This window comes from Hyperoodon ampullatus, assembly GCF_949752795.1.
Source record: "Hyperoodon ampullatus genome assembly, chromosome: 3".
NCBI lineage: Eukaryota > Metazoa > Chordata > Mammalia > Artiodactyla > Ziphiidae > Hyperoodon > Hyperoodon ampullatus.
In genome coordinates, this window is record NC_136916.1 from 148,811,432 (window position 1) to 148,836,859 (window position 25,428).

Consider the following 25,428-nt stretch of genomic DNA (forward strand, 5'->3'; position numbering starts at 1 on the left):
TCTGTTACTGAATTTTTCTATTTTCTTTTAGTTTTCAAAAAATTTTATTGTGAAATATATATATTTCCAAATGGTATATCAATTACATGTATAATTTAGAGAATAATAATCAAGTGAATACTTAACCACCACACAGCTTAAGTAATAAGGACATTATACAATTACCATACAAGTCTTCATGTACTCCTTTCCTATATCATTCTACCCTTTTCCCTTCAGGAGTGACCTTTATCTTGAATTTTTTGTTAATAATTCCCTTGCTTTATTGTTACATAGTCTTTGTAGATATTCCTAATTAATTTTGTCTACCTTAGGATATCCTGAAGAGAATCATACTGTATGTATTTCTGTGTGAAGGGCTTTTTTTGTGCAGAATATCATATTTTGTAGACTTACCCATGTTGATGCTTTTGGCTATCATTTATGTTTGCTGTGATATAGTCAACCACTGTAGGAATGGACTACAATTTATCCATTCTTCTGTTGATAGTCATTCAGATTATTTCAAGTTTTTTTGCTCAGATAACACATTATCATATATGTCTCTTCATACACATGTGTATATCTAGTGTATGTAAGCTGGTTCACAAGGTGTTTTTACGTTCAGTTTTACTAGGTAATACAAGCTGTTTGCCAAAACGATTGTACCAATTTATACTCTCACCGTTAGTGTGTGAAAGTCCTTATTGTTTCATATCCTCAATCTTTGATTTTGGTAAGTTTTAAAAGTTAAGTGTTAGGTGTGTCTCATTTTGACTTTAGTTGACCTTTCTGATTACTAATGAGGCTGAGCATCTTATCTCACATATATGTTCCATTTAAGTCTTCTGTTCCTTCCGGTGCCCATTCGTTTCTTTTTTATTTTTCTTTGGAGTTCTCTTTTTCTTATTGATTAAGAAAAACGAGTTTTAAAAAATATATTCATTATACTACTCCTTTATTGGTTATGTACATTACAGACATCTTTTCCCAGTTTGTAGCTTGTCACTTTGCTTTTCTTAAGGTTTCTTATGATTATCATACATTCTTAAATTTAATACACAGTTTATCATTTTTTTTGGTAATTAACGTTTTTGTGTCTTGTTTAAGAAATTATTCCTACACAGATATCAGAAGGATACTCTCAGAAAGATTGTCTTTTTAAAGTTTCATGTTTCTTTTGTTTTCACATTTCAGTTTTGCTGGAAATTATTATGATCTGTTGTAAGGTAGGGATTCAGGATTTGTTTTTTTTCTTTATAAATGACTGGTTTAATCAGTATTTGTTAAACAGACTATCTTTTCCTTGGTGATCTGCAGTACTCATTTTGTCATAAATTAAGTTTTCATATATGGTGGGTATGTTTCTGGGCTCTCTTCTGTTCTCTTGATCTAGTTTATGCCTGTGCAGTTACCACTCTATCCTAAGTGCTTTATAACATGACTTTTGATACCTAGTGGGGCAAACCTCGTACCTCGTTCTTTTTTTTTTTTTTTTTGGCGGTACGTGGGCCTCTCACCGTTGTGGCCTCTCCCGTTGCGGAGCACAGGCTCCAGACGCGCAGGCCCAGCGGCCATGGCTCAGGGGCCCAGCTGCTCCGCGGCATGTGGGATCTTCCCGGACCGGGGCATGAACCCGTGTCCCCTGCATTGGCAGGCGGACTCTCAACCACTGCGCCACCAGGGAAGCCCCGTACCTCGTTCTTTTTCAGGAGTTAATTTGCTACTCTCGGCTCCTTGATCTTTTTTTTTTTTTTTTTTAATAAATTTACTTTATTTATTTATTTTTGGCTGCTTTGGGTCTTCATTGCTGCGCGCAGCCTTTCTCTAGTTGTGGCAAGCGGGGACTCCTCTTCGTTGTGATGTGCAGGCTTCTCATTGCGGTGGCTTCTCTTGTTGCGGAGCACGGACTCTAGGCCCACGGGCTTCAGTAGTTGTGGCACGTGGGCTCTAGAGCTCAGGCTCAGTTGTGACACACGGGCTTAGTTGCTCCATGGCATGTGGGATCTTCCCAGATGAGGGTTCAAACCCGTGTCCCCTGCATTGGCAGGCTGCTTCTTAACCACTGTGCTACCAGGGAAGCCCCTCCTTGATCTTTGATGTAAACTTTAGAGTCTACTGGGCAAAATCTACAAGAACTTAGGGTTTTTATTGGAATTACACTGGCTATGTAGATTCTGCTGAGAATTGGTATCTTTACAATATTAAATCTCTCCATTTATTTAGTCTTCTTTAATATCTTTCGGTAAATATTTATCATTTCTCCATTAAAAGGCTTTCATAGCTTTTATTAAATTTGACAAATTATTTTATAGTTTTTCTGCTATTATATGATTTTTTCTAATTACCTTTTGTTTTTCTCCCTTTAAATGTAGCAGTTTACTTTGTATCCAGCAACCTTATTAAACTCCCTTATTAATGGTAAAACTTTGTAGGTTATTTCTTGATTTTCTGTAAATGATGACAGTTTTATTTCTTCCTTTCTAGACCTTATGCTTCTTGTTTAACTTTTCATTGGGTATAACTTCTCACACATGGTTAAATTGAAATAGTATTCGTGTACATCCTTGTCTTTTTAGGAGTGCTTTTAAGTTTCACCATTAAATAAGGTCTTTGTTGTAGATTTTTGCTTTCGACATCTCCTTTCCCCCACTCTCCCACTTGTAAATCTCTGTTCTGAACAGAAATGAACAGGAAAACAGATACACTTATTTCCAGAGCCGGTCACTATGCTTGGTACATTAGAGCTGTCAATTTGTTGCATGAATGAATGAATATAGTAGGAGTGACTACTTGTGCTTCTGGTTGTCATTGGCTGTGGTATAGCAGCTCAGAAATGTTTGTTCAATCTTAATCTTAGAGAAAGAGTCAAAGCCATTAATGTATGTATTACATTTCTAACGTTTCAGGAGAGGAAATTAGCACCCTGAATTTTAGAATTTGAATACAATTATTTGTAGACAAACCATATTTTCCATTTCTCATTCAGTGATGCTTACAATATTGTAAATTAAGGATCCATTTAAAATATACACAGGTGAATTTTAGGCTAAATTTTCTGAAGATTTATTCTGTTTAGGGACTTTGCTTTTGTCTGTTCATACTTTGAGGAACATCGTTGTGATCTAGATTAGATTTGTAAACTTAGTACTGTGCTGGTTCTGTGAAGTTCTAATTAAAGCCTGAGCAGTTTATGATACTGATAATCAACAAATTAATTTGTGAAGTCTCCTTTATAATTCAGATCAGACCCTTTCTGCTTTTCTGCCTTTCCCTGTACCTGTTTTTATTTTTAAACAGATGAGGAAATTAAGGCATAAAGGTAGAGATGCCCTGAATTTGGTGTACTGCTTACTGCAGTAGACCACTTTGCTTCTGTGAGAATTGTAAACTACTTACTTTCCAGGTATGTGCTGAAATTTCCATTGCTGAACATCTGCAAGTCTTGCTAATAAAGAAAATTCTTACTCAGTCAATTTATATGTTAGGACACCAACAGATGACTAAAAGGTCTGCTTCTGAACTTGTAGAGAAGAGAAAGGTACAGTCAGTTTGCAAGAGGATATATTTTTTCTACAAAAGGAGCTGTTTGTTTTTTCCTTCATCTTTTTTTCTCCCCTTAATACCTCCTTCCCACTCAGTGTTGACCATTGAGCATTAGTTCTAGATTATTGTTTCTCCACTGGAGATGACCTTGCCGCCCAGGAAACATTTGGCAATATTTGGAGACATTTTTGGTTATCACAGGGAGAAATGCTACTGGCATCTGGTGGGTAGAGGTCAGGGATGCTGCTAACCATCCTAACAGTGCACAAGATGGTCTCCTACAGTCGAGAATTATGTGGCCCAAAATGTCAATAGTGCTGAGGTTAAGAAACCTTCCCTAGATAATGGTGTTTACTTTTGGTTTTGAACTGGAAAGAGAACTTTAATGCCTGTTTGTTAAAAGGCATTATTGGTGTCCTAGACTATAGCCTTTAGAGTTAGACCTGGTGTTCAAATCTTTTCTCAGTCCTTATTGGTTATGAGTACCTACATTCATGTGTGAAGGAAAAAAACCCAGAAAGAGCAGATATGATAACACATTGTAGAGTGATGAGGAAGTATTATTTGTGTCCTCCCTTCCCACCTGAACTCCATATACCAATGACTTGGCTTATTTTGTTTACTCCTCTGAGACCTTAGGCAAGTTTTTACACCTTTTCGGTTTTCAGTTTTTTCATCTGTAAAATGAGGATGATAGTATTTATATCATAGATTTTTAGGGGAATGTTTCATGAGAAAATGCAAATAAAGCATGCACCCCTATGACTGGAATGTGTTAAGTATTTAGTAAATATTTGCTTTGTCATGAATAATAATTTTATGTTCCAGTTATAATCATTTAGACTTGCTATCAGAAGTGATGTATAAAACTGGGTAAGGGCCTCCCTGGTGGCGCAGTGGTTGAGAGTCCGCCTGCCGATGCAGGGGACACGGGTTCGTGCCCCGGTCCGGGAGGATCCCATATGCCGCGGAGCGGCTGGGCCCGTGAGCCATGGCCGCTGAGCCTGCGCGTCCGGAGCCTGTGCTCCGCAACGGGAGAGGCCACAACAGTGAGAGGCCCGCGTACCGCAAAAAAAAAAAAAAAAAAAAAAAAAACTGGGTAAGATTGTCCATCAGCTGATGAATGAATAAACAAAATGTGTTCTATCCATACAGTGGAATATTATTTGGCCATAGAAAGGTATAAAGCTCTGATACGTGCTACAACATTGATGAATCTTGAAAACATTGTGCTAAGTGAAAGAAGTCGGTTACAGAAGACCACGTATTATGTGATTCCATTTATATGAAAAAAAATCCAGAATAGGCAAATTTATAGAGACAGAAAGTAAATCAGTGGTTGCTTAGGGCAGGGGGAAGGAGGGGTGGGAAGGGTAATAGCTAAATGGGTTTGCTTTTGAGATGATAAAAATGTTTTAAAATCAACTGTGGTGATGGATGCACAACTTTATGAATATACTAAAAATCACTGAATTGCACAGTTTCAGTGGATGAATTGTAAGGTATGTGAATTACATATTATTAAAGCTGATGCATATAAACTAGGGAAGATGAGGGCTCTTTATCCTTTCTGTGGCATAGAACATTTTATTCCTTGGTCTTCACCTTGGTCTTCATCTTCTGATTTCTTTGCAATCTTAATTAGAGAATGCATTCCAATGGAGTTAACAGTATTGCTGGTTATTACTCATCACTAGTTCAGTGGGTGATAGCTGCCTGTGTATACACACTTGAGATTTTGCCAAATTAAAAAAATATTTCTCATTCTGGCCTAGATAGCCGTGTGACTTAACACCAAATGGCCAGCAAATTTATTCATACTCCACTTTTCTCACACATAGACATTTGTATGCAGACTTGGCCATCATGTTTGTAACTGAGTTCCATTATGGTTTATTTTTATAAATGGGTAACAAGTTAGAAAGATAATTTCCATTAGCTAACTGTAGCCAGTGGCTTAGAGTTAGAGACCCAATGAGCAAACAGGGACATGGTAGTTATGAGACCATTAACTTAAAAAACACACTAGAATTCAAACAGCTATAGTGATAAGTACATAAATGGAAGGTGAACTTGTAAGCAGATTGTATTTTGCCTATATCTTTTGATTGCAGCTGTTGGAATCCCCACCCAAACAGGCTTAAGGTAATTTATGGCTCACATTACTGAAAAGTCTGTTTAAGGGATGTCTTCAGATGTGGCAATGTGCAGAATTTCAAGTAGCTTCATGACTCTCGTTCCCTTTACCAGGCTATGCTTTTCTTTTAGTTGGCTTCTTAAACAGGCTCTCCCCTTATGGTTGTAAAATGGCTACAGCAGCTCCAGGACCCATCTTCTCAGCATTAAGACAAACAGATAGAGAGAAGTTTCTTCTCAACAGTAGAACATTTCTGGCCTGAGTTGGGTCATGTGCCTGTTCTAGAACTACTAGTTGCTGTGACCAAGAGATTGGGATATGCTGATTGACTTTGGCCAGTAGAGCTTACCCCTAAACTTGAGAGTAGGGTCAGCATTTCCCACAGCCATATGAGAGATTGGGATGAGGTGATTCACCAGAAGAATTTGGAGTTGCTTTTTTTGTTGCTGTTAACCAGGAGGTTGAATTAGATGCTAGATGGTAAGACAGCTTATGTCCACAATAATGTCGAGCATATATACTAGAGCTTTTATCCTTGATAATAATGGCTAAAAAATTTATTGACTGACTTTGTATACCAGGTAGAATGAGTAAAAACCTTTGGGCAAAAATAGGATTATGATAACTTTTAGGCCTGAATTGTTCTAAAAGTTGTGTTCTTGAGGAACTTTATTATAAAATTGTCTAGGGGACTTCCCTGGCGGTCCAGTGGTTAAGACTCCCCACTTCCACCACAGGGGGTGTGGGTTTGATCCCTGGTCATGGAACTAAGAATCCCGTATGCAGAGTGGCTCCCTCACTAAAAAGAAAATTTCTTGAACTGAATAAAAATGAAAATACAACATATCAACTTAAAAAAATTTTTTTTAATTGTCTAAGTTTTTTGAAATTTGGTGTGATCTTTTTTCCTTATTTTAGGATCCCATTATCTTTAAGTTCTATATGTGGACTTCCTTAGTTCTTTGAACCTAGTACTTTTCTCTTTTGTCTTTCTAATGCCTGTTTTTACTACATAGCATCATTTCACTTTTTAAACTTGTGCCTTCTAACTCTACACATGCAAGTCTAAAATCTTAGGTTCCCAGCTCTGTGAAACAAGTTAGTATCCTAGTTAAATTCTGTTAACTTAAGAAATACAGGGCTTCCCTGGTGGCGCAGTGGTTGAGAGTCTGCCTGCCGATGCAGGGGACATGGGTTCGTGCCCCGGTCTGGGAGGATCCCACGTGCCGCGGAGCGGCTGGGCCCGTGAGCCATGGCTGCTGAGCGGGCGCGTCCGGAGCCTGTGCTCCGTGGCGGGAGAGGCCACAACAGTGAGAGGCCCACATACCACAAAAAAAAAAAAAAAAAAAGAAATACAGATAGCTTGACCAGGATAATTGCTCTCATGCATGTTCGTCATTGTATCATGCAGCTCAATCAGACTGTGCTCTTGGAGAGGTCAGGGAGTGTAAGATCTGATTACTTGGGACTTCCTTGGTGGTGCAGTGGCTAAGAATCTGCCTGCCATTGCAGGGGACACAGGTTCATGCCCTGGTCCAGGAAGATCCCACATGCTGTGGAACAACTAAGCCCGTGCGCCACAACTACTGAGCCTGCAAGCCACAACTACTGAGCTTACGTGCCACAACTACTGAATCCCGTGCGCCTAGAGCCCGTGCTCTAACAAGAGAAGCCACCGCAATGAGAAGCCTGCCTGCCACAACGAAGAGTAGCCCCCGTTCACCGCAACTAGAGAAAGCCCGCGCGCAGCGATGAAGACCCAATTCAGCCAAAAATAAATAAATTTAAAAAATTAAAAATAAATTTAAAAAAAGATCTGATTACTTTCTGACCAATTTCTCTTTGCTGTTAGGAAACAAAAGGCAAATAATTTCTTTGCTAGAGTGGTTTTATGGCACATATCATAAAATATGTGCTATATTTAGTATGGTACAATTGTAATCAACGCCAGTTTCTAATATTGGATTGGATGTAGACAGTTTGGGAGAGAGTTTTAAATGTTTTGGAGTAGTGACATGGTTATAAAATAGTTGAAATTTATCAGACTTATAAAAGAAGAATGATTTTTTTTCAATTTGCTATATTAAATATCGGAACCTGATAGTTTTACAGAAAAAAGGTTAATAACTTAAAAAACAAACAAAAAGAAAACCATTGGTGTCAGAATAATGACAGTTATTCTCCTTTTCTCATTTTTTCCCCACAGTGATCCTGGTGGGGGCATTGAAATGTCTGAGTTCATTCGAGAGGCCACACCCCCAGTTGGTTGCAGTTCAAGAAATTCTTATGCTGGCCTTGATCCAGGCAACCAGGTAGGAACCTGTGCTGTTGTATTTTGCTTTTTTCCCTCCTCCTGATGGTGGTCTCAGGTGTTCTCTTGTCTGTAACAGTCAGTCAGTGTTTGGGTTTATCTGGCTGATTAATAATATTTTTATGGTTTACTGATTATCTTTTATTACTATTATTTTAAACAGAATTTTCACATTAATTAAGTACTTTGTTGCTGAGCACATACCACATGCTAATTGCCCAGGGGTAGTTTCGATTGAGACAGTTGTGGTGAGTGCCCTTAGGAACTTTAGCTCCTAGTGTGTGCTTATTTACCTTCATGGTGTCTGTCTGTATTGGAGACATATAGGTTATCCCTTGTGCTTTTCTCAGTCTCTTTTTATAGAATGAAATGACTTAGTCCTTAAATATGGCTGCACATTTTATGTTCTTAATTAAACCTGGCCTTTCTTCTTACTGACAAATATTAGCAACATCAGATTACCCTGGGGAATAAGCCTACACTTTTGCAACAAATTTTGAAGAACCACAACTTTTTTCTTTTTTTTCTTTTTCTTTTTTTTTTTTGTTAGGACAGACAAAAGGACATAGCAGTGGCCAGCCACCTTTGGTAACTCTACCCTTGGCATCATGTCCATTAGAATTTGCCCTACTTGTTTTAGGGAGGGAGTCCCATCTTGAATGTAATTATTGCATGTCTGCACCTAAATGCACGGCACATCTAATTTGGTTTTCCTTAAAATATTAACTCTTGAATAAAAAAGGACAGATATCAGAAGCTATTGTGCTACTTAGATTTTGGTGTTTTAGTTGTATACTGTTTTATATCAGAAGGAATTATTGACATAATTATCGTTATCCTTTAGGGAAGCTGAAGTGGGGAAGTAAAGTTGGGCTTTTTGTATATCGGTAGAGATATTACCAATATAGACATACCATGTTTCTCACACGTTTTATTATATAGGCCTTATTACACATTATCATAGTTGTATATAAATGTCTTCTGTACTGGGTAGTGAACTCCTTGAACACAGTAGCTCTATCATAGTCATTGTGATCATTCTTTCCTTCCTGCCACTGCTACCCTTCTCCTTTCCATCTTCTACTCTCCATTCCCACCCCCGCCCTGTCCCTCTCTTCCCTTTTATCACTTATCTTCCTTAAAATATTTTAGTACCTGATAGTATTTAAGGCATTTTGTTTGTCCGGGATGTGGAGTGGGTCTCACCCTCAAAGAGTTTGCAATTTCCTAGTAGATGTCTATAAGTAACTGAAGTTATAAATATATGTTACCAAGTAAGTGTAACTACAAGATACAAAGTAATAGTTGCCATAGGAATGGTACAGAAAAGGGGCTATAGATTTCAGAGGAGAAAGTAATTGTTTCCAGCTAGAGAGAGGGGCAAGGCTTCATGGAGGAGGTGGCCTTGCCTGATTGCTCTTTAGTTGGAAGTAATTTTTCTTCTCTGACATCCATAATCCTTCCTGGACTTTCCTTTGGCACTTACCAAAGAGAAGAAACACTGGACCATCTTAGTTTGTGCAAACCTATTAAGTAAAAACTTTACCTCTAAGTGTATGAAGATATCATTTTTTTCTTAATTTTTTCCTTTTCTGAATGTGTTTATTTTTAGAAAGTTAGCAAACAACAAGAAGAAAATAAAAATCATCTGTAATGTCATAATCAAAAAAACTTTTTAAACAAAGAGGGATTTTAGTGTGCTGTTCTTTGGAACTTGATTCTCTTTACTGACTATATCATGAATGTTAATATTATTAAGTGTTCTTCTGCAGTGACATTTTGGGGACTGTATTGCATTCTTTTATTTGTATGCACTGTGGTTTATATTTTCAATCCCTTATTGTTTCATGTGTGAACAGTCACAACTCCATTATATTTGGGGAAGGATAAATTTTAAATAATACAGAAAAGCATGAAGAATAAAATATAATCACCCATTGTATCTGTTAAGATTGCTTTTGTCACCAAATAATAGAACTCAACTAATTAGGTGACTTAAAGAAATAGTTTTATGTTTGTTACCTGAGTTTGGAGCTGGTTTAATAGCATTTGTTCAGCAGCTCAATAATATTAGGGCTCTGGGTTGGAATTTCCCGAGTTCTTTTGGCTTTTCCTTAGAGTTGCAGGATGAGCACAGCAGCTTCAATTATGATCCTGTTGAAAAGTTAAGAAGCAGGTGACAGTGTGGGGCAGAGTTGTCCTTGCTCATCATCTTCTCAGACATGAAAAGGTCTTTCCTCAAAGCCCTCCAGCAGACTCTCCCATGCATTCATTGAGCAGAACTAGAGTACACACCTAGATCAGAGTCTGGGCCCTCTTCTCCTAAGTCAAAAGATAATATGCCCAACATTTGAACAAAATGGGAAGTTTGTTAAGGAAAGAAAAAGAGAACACTTTGAGGTTGTGAGCAAATGACTACCGTACGCATATTCAAAAAACATTTTTTTTAAGTTTAAATTCTTAGAAGGGTGGCATGAAATGGTGTTTTTTGTTTGCTTACTTGTTTTTAAACTTCTGTCTAGGAAGTTACACGCTTATTATTCTAGTAGAAAAATAACATGTTAGTTTTATAACTTGTTTAGCAGGTGTGATAAGAATGAAAGTCTTGCAGTAAAATGCTTTTTGGCCTTTTTCTTTCTGTCTAGTTGCAGTGCCTTTTATGGCTAATTGAAAGCAGAAATTAGGAAAAATCAGGAGAATCAAACTTAATAAGCAGTTCAAAAAATATTGCAAAGCTCATTTTTTTTATTGGCTACATAAGAATTTATTAGTAGTTTTAACCTGTATGTGTCTGTTTATTTTTACTTACTTTTTCACCAACATATAACTTTTATATAGCATAGTATACACTTATTAAGTGTACGGCTCAGTAGATTTTTACATATGTGTAACCCATTTAATTGCCGTCCAGACAATTAGACAATTAGGCTCTGCCATCCAGAGCCCTAATATTATAGAGCTGCTGAACAAATGCTATTAAACCAGCTCCAAACTTAGGTGACAGACATAAAACTATTTCTTTAAGTCACCTAATTAGTTGAGTTCTATTATTTGGTGACAAAAGCAATCTTAACAGATACAATGGGTGGTTATGTTTTATTCTTCATGCTTTTCTGTATTTATCCCCCCCAAATATAGACCAAGAAAGTCCCTCATGCCCCTTCAAAGTCAATATTAACCTATATTTTGACCAAATTTCTCATTGTATACTTCTATTCAGTTGAATCAATGAAAGAAAAGATTTGGCAAAATATGAGTATTATATGAATGTTCTTGATTTTAGTATGAGGTGTTAAATTTGCTTGACTATTTTCTTCTTGAATCCCTTGAAAACAGGTTATAAAAAGAGTTACTCAGACTTGTTGATTTAATAACTGTCATGTTATATTTGGTTTCCTTAATGTGTTCATGGAATTTGTGGTATTCGTTTCTATTATTTTTATGGTACTATAATAATTGATGGTTATGAAATTTTAGGGACGTCTTATACCATCTTGAATATAAGCCCTAAAAGCTCCGCAGATTTTAGTGTTCTGTTTATAGAGTTTGTGCTAAAAATTCCTTTTTCTTAGATGCCTTAGTTTTTTTTTATTCTTTAAAAATATGTTATAGCAGCCTACAAAGAAGTACTTACTTTCTGTCTGAAACTCAGGAAAGAACATATTGATTTACTAACAATTTGAAAGTAAGATTTAGGTTGCTCTTTGTTAGTATGTTACGTCCTCCAAACTTTCCCTTTATATGCCCTGAGAAGTCTAAATTTATTTCAGGTAGACTTAACACCTAGTTTTGCTTTTGTTTATAACTTGAACATGTCATGATGCAATATAAAAATGACAATGACCGTTTGGCACGGATTGTTCGAGGTTGGAGGCTCTTGCCCTGGGGGCTCCATCAGTCCTGAGTACGCAGAGGGATTCAGTGTCTCAGCAAATCTGTACTAGATGCGCAGCATGCACCACAGCAGACAAGGAGTGCGGCTCTGGTACATCATGGCCTTTTGGTGAAAGTGACTGATAACATGTTTTGATAATATAATTTCATTTGATAACCTTGCTAGTCTGTGCTGATGGCGTAGCTAGCATTTCGCTTACTTCATGTCATATTTTCAGATTGGATCTGGTTCCTCTCGTCTTGGAACAGCAACAACTATTAAAGGTAGGTGTGATCTAACCTGAAAGTTACCTCTGACTTTCCATTTCTTTTTTGTTTCTAGTAAAGATAACTGTATCATATATTTACATGTAATGAAAAATCATTCTTGAGGATAAAATTATGTATCTTTTTTTATGGTAGACTTTAAAAAATTTTTATTTATTTAATTAATTTATTTTTGGCTTCATTGGCTCTTCATTGCTGTGCACGGGCTTTCTCTAGTTGTGGCGAGGGGGGGCTACTCTTTGATGCAGTGCGCGGGCTTCTCATTGCGGTGGCTTTTCTTGTTGCGGAGCACGGGCTCTAGGCGTGTGGGCTTCAGTAGTTGTGGCTCATGGGCTCTAGAGCGCGGGCTCAGTAGTTGTGGCGCACGGGCTTAGTTGCTCTGCGGCATGTGGGATCTTCCCAGACCAGGGCTCGAACCTGTGTCCCCTGCAATGGCAAGCAGATTCTTAACCACTGCATCACCAGGGAAGCCCCAAATTATGTATCTTATATTAAAGATTAATTGATTTAAATTGTGGTCTCCTTTCATCATCCACATTTCATAGAAGTATTTGACCATTTGCATTACATTGTATGAATTATAGATTTTGATCTTTAAGAAACTTCTTTGCCTTGAGGGAAGATACTTTCATGGGTTTTGATGAGGTTCATAGAAAACTAATTTAATGTGAAACCTTTAAATTGGGCACGAATAAGACACTAAAAAAAAGTTTTTTTCCTGTACAGCTTATATATCCCTTTTATTCAATACATCTATTTCAGATAAATTCATTATTATTTTTGCCCTGTAATTTTATAACTCTCTAATTTTCCCTGGGAGGGGATTTTATGTTGTTTCAACTTGGTATTACATGATTTGCATTTCCTTTTTAAAAATTCTTTTGAAAGAAATAGTTGTATTAGCTAATATTATGAGGCTTTCCGTATTTGGTTTGTAGCACTATGAGAATAATTATGTGATCTGACAGTCCACGACACTTCCTGCTAGTTTAATGCATCTCCCATCACTGTAACCCTTGATACAAAAACTGCTTTAGTTAATAAATGTCTACTGTACTCCCTCATGTCCTTCCTTGTTATGCCACACTGTACGGCCTTTACTTTTCATATAGTGTCTTCATGGGTCTCTCTTCACTTTGTAGGAGATACAGACACCGCTAAGACTTCTGATGATATCAGTTTAAGTCTGGGCCAGAGCTCTAGTCTTTGTAAGGAAGGAAGTGAAGAACAAGGTAAGAACGTTTTACTTCATGATGCCCTTATGTAGTATGGTGACCAGGGTGAGCTTGTGGAATGTGCTGCTCATATTTTGGCAGAAGGTTATAATAACTTAATTTGGTATTTTTTAGAAACATTAAAATAAAATGATTTGCTAGCATAACAGTAACACAGTGTTATAAGTACTTACAGCTTTCTGGAATTCAGCTACACATGTTCTGCCAAGTAAACAGGGAAACTTTATGAGCATATGCCCCAGAATGAATGTGAGATGGGAGATAAGAATCTGCTATTCCTTTAATTGGTCAGAGCATCTTGCTTATCTTAGTGATAACCTAGTATGTAAAACTGTTCTCTTCCATTCAGTATGACGTCTAAATGCCAACTGCTGCATATGTTGCCCAACTGCAGAAACGACAATGTGTTTTCACAGAGAAATAACTTGCTGTTGGACTTTCTGAGAAACTGTCTGCTTCCAGCTTGGTGCCTTCCTGTAACAGATTTTTAACCTTTAATAGAAATTTTGGTTTTAAGTGATATTTTTTTTTCTCCTTATTCAACTCCATTATAAATGAGTATTTTGGATTTTATAGAGTTCCTTTTTTTTTAAGAACTGCCACATTTTCAAGTTTGGTTTTTAATTTTCAAACATGAAAGGACGGATATGTCATACCCATTTCAAGTGGAGATTATCCCAGGTTATATAATCAGTGAGCCAAAATTGGATTAGAGACCTGTCTCCCTGTTTCCAGCCTGTTGTTTTTATTAGCTTATGGGTGATGTTTGGTAGGCAGGCAAGGTGATAAATTTCCTGTACTGAATTATGAAACTTATTTATGAAGTCACAAATAGATCACTGAATTGTGACATTTTCCCATTAATTTAGTGTTTTACCCAGGTTTAATTCTTGCAAGTATATTTTGTTCCTGGTACTTAGCATTCTAGGTTTATCACTGTAGCTGCTTTTTTTGAATTACAGTACCTCGTCACTGTTTGCTTCTTTGGACCACCCCTCACAACCTACCCCTCTCCCCTTAAAAATACTTTTAAACATACTATATGGTATGGAAGCTATTTTCTTATAAAAAGGAAAGGTGAATTAATCTCTTTGAGAATTACAGTATTCCTTTCTATAATATGTAATCATTAGTGTCTCAGAAACTGGATAGTGATCTTAGAGGGGCTAGTGCCACTACCATTACGGGTCATAGGTCTCTTTATTTTCCTCTGGAAAGTACCTTGTGCAAGTACGTTGGGAATTATATTCCTATAATTCTACCCTGGCAGATACATATTGACATAGATAATGGTGTTTGACAGTAACTGAGTGCATACCGTTGCCCTGTGGGGGGTCAGCACACTTCCTCTGTAAAGCTTTGTTGGCCACGTGGTCTCTCCTGCAGCCACTCAGCTCTGCCATTGTAGAGTGAAAGAGGCCGTAAACAACGTATAAATGGGTGGGAATGTCTGTGTTACACTAAAACTTTACTTACAAACAGGCAGAGGGCCTCTTTGGCTCTACAGGTCTTAGTTTATCAAACCCTAGTTTAGGTCTTTTTCTAACCACTTTATATGCATTCACCCAGTTAATCTTCACGACAAGCATTTGAAGTTAATACGGTTATTATTTTCACTTTACAGAGGAGCGAATCATAGCTTAGAGCAAAGTTATAAGAAACTTGCCCAAAGTCACCCATCTGCAAAGTGGCAGTTCTGTAGTTCAAATCGAGTTCTAAATCCTGCTTTTAATCACTATGCTATACTACTTTTACATAGTTTTATAACTTGCTTTTATCATGTAACATTTTCACACGTGTTTCACATTTAACAATTATTATTGAGTACTCATATGTGCCTGGTACCAGTCTAAGTACTAGAAATAATGGGTGAACAGACAAAAATTTCTACCCTTGTGGCTTCCATACTACTAGTTCGGAAACATACTATTATAAATCAAATATAGATGTAGTAATAGAGACAGAGGATAGGGCGTGCTGGGGGCTCTGGCCATCGTAAGTTTGTAAATAGAACGGTTGAGGGAAAACCTCGCTAAGCGCAAAGACCTGAAGGAGGTGAAGGAGCGAGCTGTCGGGATATTTGGGAGGAAGGCGGCCTCCGTGCAGAGGTAGCAGCACAGGCAAAAGTCCTAAAGCAGGAACATGCCTGTCAGGTTTGAGAAATCGTGGGGCTGGTACAGAGTAAGTGAGGCCAAATTACAGTCTTGTAAGCCATTTTAAAGATTTTGCTTTTAATTTCCAGTGAGATGATAAACTGCTCTATAGGGTTTTGAGCAGAGAAGTGTCATCATCTGTGTTACATTTTAACAGTTGTTCTGGCTCCTGTGTTGAGAATATATTAAAAGGGGCAAAGGCTGTTGCAGGGAGCTCAGTTAGCAGATTATTGCAATAATCGGGGCACAGATCAGGGTAGCGAGAAGTGGTCTGACTGTGTGTGGCAGATGTTAATGAGAGATATGTGGATGGATTTGGAAATACCGTGTGAGAGAAGTAGTAGTCATAGATGACTCTAAGATTTTGGGGTTAAATAATGGGGAGGATGGAGTCTCCATTAACTGAAAGGGGGAAGACTGAGAAGGAGCAGATTTAGGAGTGGGGAGAGCATGGTGGAGGGAAGAGAGGGAGTTCAGTTTGGGCACGTCAAGTATGAGTTGCTGTTAGACTTCTAAGCAGCAGTACTTGGTAGATAATTAGATAGGTCTGGATTTCGGGTAAGACATCAGGGTTGAGGTTTTAAATTTAGGAGTTTTCAGTGTATAAATATCAAAAATAAAAATTCAGTTATGTCACATGTGGGGTTGGGTTAACATGAAATTCATGAACTAACAGGGAAAGCCTCTACGGTTAGCTGGCCTGGAGTTGAGGCAGCCTGGCTCCCTGAGCCAAATCCCTGTAGATCTTGGCTACGGTTAGGCACCACCTAGTGGCTGTTGTTCATTCTGGCTTAAATATCAGCGGGGGCTCTCCTGGCTCTCTGGCTGGTTTGGATTTACAGGACAGTGACCTTTAATTAGTTGTTAGTTAGCAATTAGTTGACTAGTTGACACTCATTTCATCAACATGATTCAGGATGATTGGGAGAAAACTGAGGTTGTGGGGATGTGTCCTCTACATTTTCTAAGAAGGGGTTATCTACAGTTTCCCTCCCCAGCCTCACTCATGTCTTCCCTACCCAAGATCAGAACTCTAGTCCATCCCTGTATAGTACCGGGGCTGGGTAGAAGATGCAGGAACTAGTTACACGTATTTCTGAACTTCAGTTATTATGGGGCCAGAAAATTGGATGAGACCTACAAAAGAGAAAGTATAGATAGAAGAATGAAGAGTTCCAGCTGTTGAGCTCTGAGCCACTGTAGTCTAATAAATCCAGGATACTGAATTGGAACAACTGGTGAGGTAGAGGTGTGTATCCCCACATTTCAAGGAGAGTATAGTGATCAGCTTTGTCAAATATTGCTGATAGGCCAAGTTGTATGAGACCGAGACTTGACCATTGGACTTAGCGTAGAGGTTGTTGGTGACCTTGATAAGCTTCTTAATGGGGTGGGACTAGAATACGTGTCAGAGGAGATGAATTGAAAACAGTGAATATAGACTACTTTTTGGTGAATTTTTGTAAAGGAGATCAGAGGTACAAGGTGATAGCTTGCAGGGGAAGTGAGGACAAAGGAGGAGATTTGGATTTTGTAAGAATGTAAGAGAAATAACAGCTTGTTTTGTATAATTGATGGGGATGATCTAGAAGAGAGGAGGAAGATATGATTTTTGTTTATAAAAGTAGTATGTTAATTCTACTAATTCTGTTAATTCTAGAAAATACAGTTAAGTATGAGGAAGAAGATAATTTACACTTCTGCCATTGAGATAACTGTTGTTAATATTTTTTCGTGTGTCACTTTTTTCCGTATTTTTTATTGTGATATAGTTTACATACCATAAAATTCACCCTGTTAAGTATACAATTCAGTGGTTTTTAGTATATTCACAGATTTGGGTACCCATGACCACTATCCAACTCCAGAACATTTTCATCACACCCAAAAGAAACCCATAACCATTATACTCCCCATTTCCTCCTTCAACCAGCCCCTGGCAACCACTAATCTACTTTCTGTCGCTATGCCTTTGCCTATTTTGGACATTTCATATAAATGGAATTATGTAATATGTGGCTTTTTGTTTCTGGCTTCCTTCACTTTGCATGTTATAGCATGTGTCAGGACTTTATTCCTTTTTATGGCTAAATATGGTATATTACTTTTAACATTCCTACAAACATATGTACATATACCCTTAGTATTCTCTTTAACTCTTACAGACTGGAGTCATATTTTTTATATAGTGCCATCTTTTTCACTTTAAGTATTTTCTCATATTACATAATCTTTGAAAACATTTGTAGTGCCTGCATGGTGTTATTACTAGACAGTGTAATTTATTCAACCTCATTTTACTGGACAATTTTATAGTTCTGTGTTTTAAGGAGTTTTATAACAACCTGAGATGAACAACCTTTTTCTAAAACCTTATTCACATATCTGATTTTTATCCTTTAGTAAAAATTTCTAGAAATAGTTAGTGATCAAAGGGTAAGTATATTTTTGAAGGCTTTTGTCAACATCGCTAAATTGCTTTGCAGAAGGTTGGTTGCGCCAGTTTGCACCACCAGGAGCAGTATGTGAGATGCTTTTCTTATCCTGAACACTAACCGTAGCTATCACTGGAAAAAAGTTTAATTAGATGAAAAATAGAATCTCTCTGGGTTGATTTGAGCCTGTCTTTGACGGTATTGCTACCAGTAAGAAAAATGTCTAAGAAGACATGTTTACTTGGAAGTTTCCTAAACCACCTAAAGTTCTTCCTGACAAAGTCAAACTTATTATGGTATATTTATTTAGCAACACTGAAAAAAACACATGTATTAAAGCAAGTTTGGCTGTGTCTTTTAAAATGAAAAACTTAACTTTCTGCTTTATTAATGTCTTGGAAAAGAGTTGGTTTTGATCATTAGTATTTTTTAAAAAGTCTTTTGTTGTATTTTAGAATTAGTGGTTTTCAACTACTTACTCAGTTAAGTTTTTGTTTTATGAAATTCATATCCTTGAAATGTGACTATTACACCATCCCATAATTGTTTATTAGGGATATAGAGAGTTTTTAGAAATAACATTATAAATTAATACTACAGAAAAGTAAATACAGTACTAATTTTTAAATTTGGGTTTTTAAAGAATATAAGAACCCAAGTACAGTGGCACAGTTTTGGACAAATGAACATTGGTTTCACTTATCTTGAAGACTTTAAAACATAAGATAAAGCCTAATATGTCATTTATAAATCACAGTTTATATGGTACATTCTAGAGGGTACCTCTAAGTTTTTAATTACTTAGATCTAATCTACATTTAGATTTTTTAAAGTACATAAATATTTCTAGTATTTCATTTTCATTTTATATTAATCTTAAGGGAAAATGTATGCTTTTATTATTTAAGGTAACTCTACTGGGAAGAGTCTAACTTATTATAGAATCTGTTATTGTATTTTTCCTATCTAGTTATGACAAATAAGACAATAATATTTCATTTTATTGAACTAACAGCAGATTCAACCATCCTTATCTGTCAAAAGGTATATAAAAAATCAGCTATTGTACAGTTCGGTTGTCAAGCTATATTTCAAGATAAATTACTATGTAGGTAGGTGGGTAGATGGGTTTATTTATATTTATATCTATATTTATATATATAGTATATATGATAACTCAAGTCACTAATCACTGCCCTAAATGGAGAATTGAAGGAATAGTCTTACAGATATAGGAGGGGATATGTATTTTTTTCATGAAGCATTTTGTAATTGTTGCATCCGTGGTGAAAGATAAAATGTAGTATTTTGCCCTGTAATGATTGTTTTAATTTTTTTCAACCACTGTGAACAGTAACGTATCTTATATCATTATATCATATCTTGTCTGTGCATTGGTCAGCCTTTTGATTTTTTTGTTTGTTTCTGATTACTCTAGGTTTTTGTGGATTTGTAAAACAATTATATTAGTTTTTTTTTAAGATTTTTAATTTTGCAAGGTAAAATAATGATAGCTACCATACATTGTGCTAAGCAACGTTATGTTATTAACTCAGTTATTGCATGGTACTAAGTGAGATTGATATCACATTTTACAGATGAGGAAACAGAAGCTTAGAAAGGTAACCCAAGTTTACCTAGTTAGTAAGTTAGGGACAGAACTCGCACAGAAATCCAGGTTCATTTTAAGTATAATCCTTTGTTGCTTCTTATTTTATTGTTAATAATCTATAGAACTTTTTCTGAAGCCCGTTGAAGATTTGGAAATTGAGTTCATTCCGTTAGTAGAATGCTTTCTTTGTACAGCTGTGAAATAAAACCAGCCCTTTGGAATAACTGGTCAACTGTTATTCAGTAAGCTACTTGAGAAATTGTTTATACTTTTATGGTACACTGTGAATTCTTTCCATTGTTAAACAGTAGAAAAAACAGATTGTAGATTTGTGTTAACATTTCCAAATATATGTTTGAAACAGATTTGGCAACTGATCGGAAGCTCTTCCGTTTGGTCTCCAATGATTCCTTCATCTCCATTCAGCCGTCCTTATCCTCATGTGGACAGGACTTACCAAGAGACTGCAGTGACAAAGTGAGCCTGCCAAGTCACAGCCACCACCACCACATTGAGCAGTCTCTGTCCAGTGCCTGTGACACAGAAGTAGCATCTCTTGTCCCTTTACATTCACACTCTTACAGGAAAGATCACCGGCCGCGAGGTGTACCACGGACTTCTAGCTCTGCTGTGGCTTTTCCAGACACTTCACTGAATGACTTCCCTCTGTATCAGCAAAGACGTGGGTTAGATCCTGTTAGTGAGTTAGAATCTTCCAAGCCTCATTCTGGATCCAAAGAATCCTTGGTGGAAAATTCTTGTTTACCTGGGGAATTTCAGCTTGTTGGTGAGCTGAAAAACAGTAATTCTCAGCCACCTACCAAAAGTGGGAAGAGCAAACCCTTGAAAGCAGACAAAAGCATGGACAGCTTGCGGAGTCTGAGCACGCGCAGTAGTGGCTCAACAGAGAGCTACTGCAGTGGTACGGACCGGGACACTCACAGCACCGTCAGCAGCTATAAAAGTGAGCAGACCAGCTCCACTCACATAGAGAGCATCTTGTCAGAGCACGAGGAGTCTCCCCAAGTGGGAAAGACCAGTGGTCAGAAGAAAGAGTGCTGCACTGAGCCAGAGGACAAGAGTAGCTGTGCCAGTGACAAAAGGACTAGCAGTGAAAAAACTGCCTTGGAAGTGAGTACGAATAGTGGGGTTCAAGAAGCCAAGCATTCTAATAGCTCTGAGGACATGCACAATCAGAAAGGTCTCAGCACCTCTGCATCTGAAGAAGCCAATAAAAACCCCCATGCAAATGAATTTACTTCACAGGGGGACACACCACTTGGGAAAACTGCTGAAAACAAAGAGGAGGAGAGTGATAAGCCAGCTGTTTCAGTGGATTCAAAAGTTGGTAAAGATGTTGGTGGAAAGCAAAAGGAAGGGGATGTACGACCTAAATCCTCTAGCTTAATCCACCGGACAGCCTCTGCTCATAAGTCAGGCAGGAGACGGACAGGAAAAAAACGGGCTAGCAGTTTTGATTCAAGTCGGCATAGGGACTATGTGTCCTTTCGAGGTATTTCTGCTACCAAGCCACATAGTGCTATATTCTGTCACGATGAGGACTCCAGTGACCAAAGTGACTTGAGCAGAGCGTCAAGCGTTCAGTCTGCTCACCAGTTTGGCAGTGACAGCTCTTCTAGCACCACTTCTCATTCATGTCAGTCTCCCGAGGGCAGATACAGCGCCCTAAAGACCAAACACGCCCCTAAGGAGAGGGGCACCGACTCTGAGCACGCACACAAAGCCCATCTGGGCCCTGAAGGAACTGGCAAAAAGCGGACAGCACGGCGGACTTCCAGCACAAATAGTGCCAAGACTCGGGCCCGAGTGTTGAGCCTGGACAGCGGCACAGTAGCGTGTTTGAATGACTCCACTAGGCTGATGGCACCCGAAAGCATAGAACCCTTAACCACTTCAAAATCAGATCTCGAGGCCAAAGAGGGAGAGGTGCTAGATGAGCTATCTTTATTGGGACGGGCTTCCCAGTTAGAGACAGTCACTCGATCTAGGAATAGCTTGCCAAGCCAGGTCGCATTTCCTGAAGGCGAAGAGCAAGATGCAGTCAGTGGAGGTAAGTAAATTGCAGGAAGAGATTTACCCAGGAGTCACTGTAATTTTTGGTGCTATTGATTGGAGTACCAATTTAGAGTGTATTTTGTGTTAATAGCCCCTCTTCCACTATGTTGTTAAAATAAACTTTCTTTGCATGAAGAGGGAGGTGTTTATCTTAGAAAAGGTTTTGGTGTGAACACCAAGAAAATGTTTTTTCGTTGTATTATTTGAGTATGTCAGTTTGTTCTTGAGGGCATTCACCTTTTCTGAGCCATTTGCCACCTGTTAATGTTTTACCAGGAATAACAAAAAATTGGTCCCCTTCCTCCTGTGTACAGCCGTAGCAACAACAAAATGTAGAATTTTATTAGGGCGCCAAACCATTTTTAGTCCTCTCTTATACAATGTGTGCTACTGAACTTTCAGAATTAGGTCACTCAACCTGTTATATAAGATTTGTCCAAATATTACTTTAGTTCTGACTGTGTACTTTGAAAACTTGTGGCTCTTTTTTTGTCTGTCTCTTTGGTTTTATTTCTTGCTTACTCAAGTTTTAGGCATTAAAAACATTTTATTTTTTTTCTGTAACTTCACATTAAATTTATTAATCAGCATTTGTAGTTTATGTTGACATTTATTGTCCATTAGTGAATATATGGTGCTCCCTATGATAACAGTGGTGGTGTTTTGATTAAAGTAATAGCTTATTTATTTCAGGTTTATGAGGACTTGTGCAAAACTTGATAGGTGATTTTATATTGTCAGTGTGTATTGGCCATTTTGTTTATTTCAGAGTTGTTTCTTGGTATTTCCTTCTGCCCAGAATAGTTTGCTTACTCTGTTTGGTTATTATGGAATCTCATTCTTGACTAGAATCAGAAGAATGAAGTCCTGTGTTGCTAGCTAGCACGTGGCTTTTTTATCCTCCACCTCATATCCTTTAATAAAGCTTATATCTTTAGTTTTAAAGTTTATAGTCTGTTGGTGTAGTAATGTTCAGTCTTATGAAAAGTTAAGCTGAGTTTTTTGTTTGCACAAACATTCTGAAACAAGGAACAAGCTTTTTCTCTCAAAGAATTCTAATTTCACCCACAGTGTTTTAAAAGTCCATAATGTGGTAAACATTCTCTTCTTTTGGTATAGTTTCTAACAAAGATTAATTTCTAATGGGAATGTAAAAAAATGATCTTTAGTACCTAAGGAAGAAACTAGTCTGTCAGACCTAAATATTGAGAACTAATTATATTTGAAGTTATAATCATTTGGTGACAATATAGTAATTAAATTCCCTCAAGTCTTTGATGTGGGTATCATTGTGTTTTTTATAAAAGGTCTGAAATGCTTTTAGTGATTTCTCACACAAATCATATCAGATATGTTCACAATATGCAAGAAACCATTGGGTTTTAAATTATAGCTTAATTTTTATTAAAGTTGTCATTAAAATTAATTTTAAGAGTGAATATGCAATGATAGAAAAATATTGCTGTTCTAAATATTGTTGAAATGTAAATACTAAAGTATGTGTAAGAGCTATAGTAAATCTTATGTCTTTGTATTTAAAATGCCATTTCCTTTTCATAGGGATGTGGGGCGTTCTGTTTTTAAGGCAAGGTTATATGAAGGTCTTATTTGCTTCTCAGTGCTGATCTTTGACTAAGATGAGCCCTCATTTTTCCAGATTCCAGCTTTTCTTTTGTTTGTGTTCTTTTTTTTTTTTAAAAAAACAAATCATCGACTGTTAATAAGAAACAAATAATGAACTAAAAATTTCCACGCACTTCAGTGGAATAAATGTAATCATCTATGGGCTGTTAAAAAACATTTTTTGCCAAAGGCAGGCATTGTCGGGGCTATTTTTATTTGAGCTTCAGTGTGTTTAGAATAAAAATAAGATCAAAACTAAACTGCTTAAATGTATTGGATTTATATTTAGTTGGTTTTCATGACATTTTATTAGGGTCTTGTTTGGGCTTTTTGGATAATTGGTGGTAGTGGGAGGGGATCTATTTTGGTTTTCATTATTTAAAAATTATATAGACTCCCAAGTACTTTGTAAAATTTATTAGATTGTTACTTCTTTTTGATAATTAGGAGAAATTTTTCTTGGCTATCTATTCTGCTTTACATACTCTACTCCTGAAATGTGTCAGCACAACAGAGGATACTGCTTGACCATTCACATGGCTATGCATAAACCATAAGTAGATTTTATCCTAATGAATTTGGATGTGTTAATGAGCTCTCTGATGATTTCTTTTTGTCTTGTCTTTAAGCTGAATGGGTGTTGGTCCTGTGGAAGGATGGAACTAAGGAAGTGTTCTTTAAAGTACCAAAATAAAATATTCTAAAATAGCAGGTACCTAATACAGTGACATGGAGTTATACATCCTTGTTAGTATATGGGCTCATTGTAGTCGTGACTCTGGGAAAGCTGCTTACCTTCTTAAGCCTTGGCTTCCTCATCTTAAAATGGAGATGATAGTAGTTTCTATCCCATAGGGGTTTGTTTTTTGTTTTTAATAGATCTTTATTGGAGTATAATTGCTTCATGATACCGTGTTAGTTTCTGTTGCACAACAAAGCGTATCAGCCATATGCATACACATGTCCCCATGTCCCCTCCCTCTTGAGCTTCCCTCCCAATCCCACCCATCTAGGTGGTCGCAAAGCACCGAGCCGATCTCCCTGTGCTATGCTGCTGCTTCCCACTAGCTATCTGTTTTACATTAGGTAGTGTATGTATGTCGATGCTACTCTCACTTGGCCCCAGCTTCGCCCATCCTATAGGGTTTTTATGAGGACTACAGGAGTTAATAGATGTAAAATGCTTACAACAGTGCCTGGCACACAGTAACAGCTTAATAGTGCTGACGTTTCTATTTCACAGGCCAGTTTGTTACGCTACTCATGTATCCTATCCTTAAAGTTGAAGAAGATGATTAGATATAGAAATACATTAAAGATACTCTCATTGTGCCATTGTGAAACTCAATAAGTAAAAATAAATAATCTGAATTCCTAATTTCTTACATAATACCAAAAAGAAAAATATTTTTATTAACATCTAATCTAGTAATACGGATTTTAATCTTACCTTGGCAGCAATATGTCATATAAATTTTCTTTTGATACTGAGTCACATAGCAAATGATTGTTTTCATAGGACAGCTCACTATTGATCTAGTACTTTGGTTAAAATTGGATTTCATCAATAATGTTCTGTGATTGCTTAGGCAGGAAAATTTTATATTCAGGCTAAGACATTTTCTACTGATGATCTCTTGTTTTTGCATTTAATTTTTCTTTTATAATTATGAAGCATATCTTTAATAACTTATGACTAGTATTTTAGGAATAAAAAGTACAGACAAGTTATATATGATAGAAAATTACCCTGTTTTCTTTTGGGTAACTTAAACTTATATATTGCCTGATTCAACAGACTGTAAAGAGCAACCAGAATAGGAAGGTTTATATTCATTCTGTTATTCTTTGTATTTTTTTCTGAATTTCTCAACCTCTGTTTTTCTGTTTGAGAAAATTATTTTAAATGTAATACTTGGGTCACTATTTTATAAGCATGAAATAGGATCCTATTATAATATTTTTGTGTTGGCAACCAAAGATAGTCTTTTTTTAAGGGAATGTCACTTTATTTAAAGAAAAGCCAAATCTTCTTGATAAACAGTTTATGAGGGTTTGTACCATACATGTAAATTTGATCCCAAATATTATTGAAAAAAAAAGACAAAGACCACTGAACAGACAAGAATATGTGGATTAAGACTGTTTTATTTTACTGAA

General features: G+C 37.0%; 1 protein-coding gene across 2 annotated transcripts in view; it reads left to right on the forward strand.

Moving 5' to 3' along the window:
- Nucleotides 1–25,428, forward strand: part of PCNX1 (pecanex 1) — a gene marked incomplete at its 5' end in the record, with an annotated part of 180,708 nt that overhangs the window by 37,701 nt on the left and 117,579 nt on the right. For both annotated transcript variants that reach the window (XM_079700727.1, XM_079700728.1), the window contains 4 exons: nucleotides 7,869–7,974; nucleotides 12,086–12,131; nucleotides 13,277–13,366; nucleotides 19,934–21,640. In XM_079700727.1, the coding sequence (XP_079556853.1) occupies nucleotides 7,869–7,974; nucleotides 12,086–12,131; nucleotides 13,277–13,366; nucleotides 19,934–21,640 (1,949 nt within the window). The remainder of the gene's footprint in view (nucleotides 1–7,868; nucleotides 7,975–12,085; nucleotides 12,132–13,276; nucleotides 13,367–19,933; nucleotides 21,641–25,428) is intronic.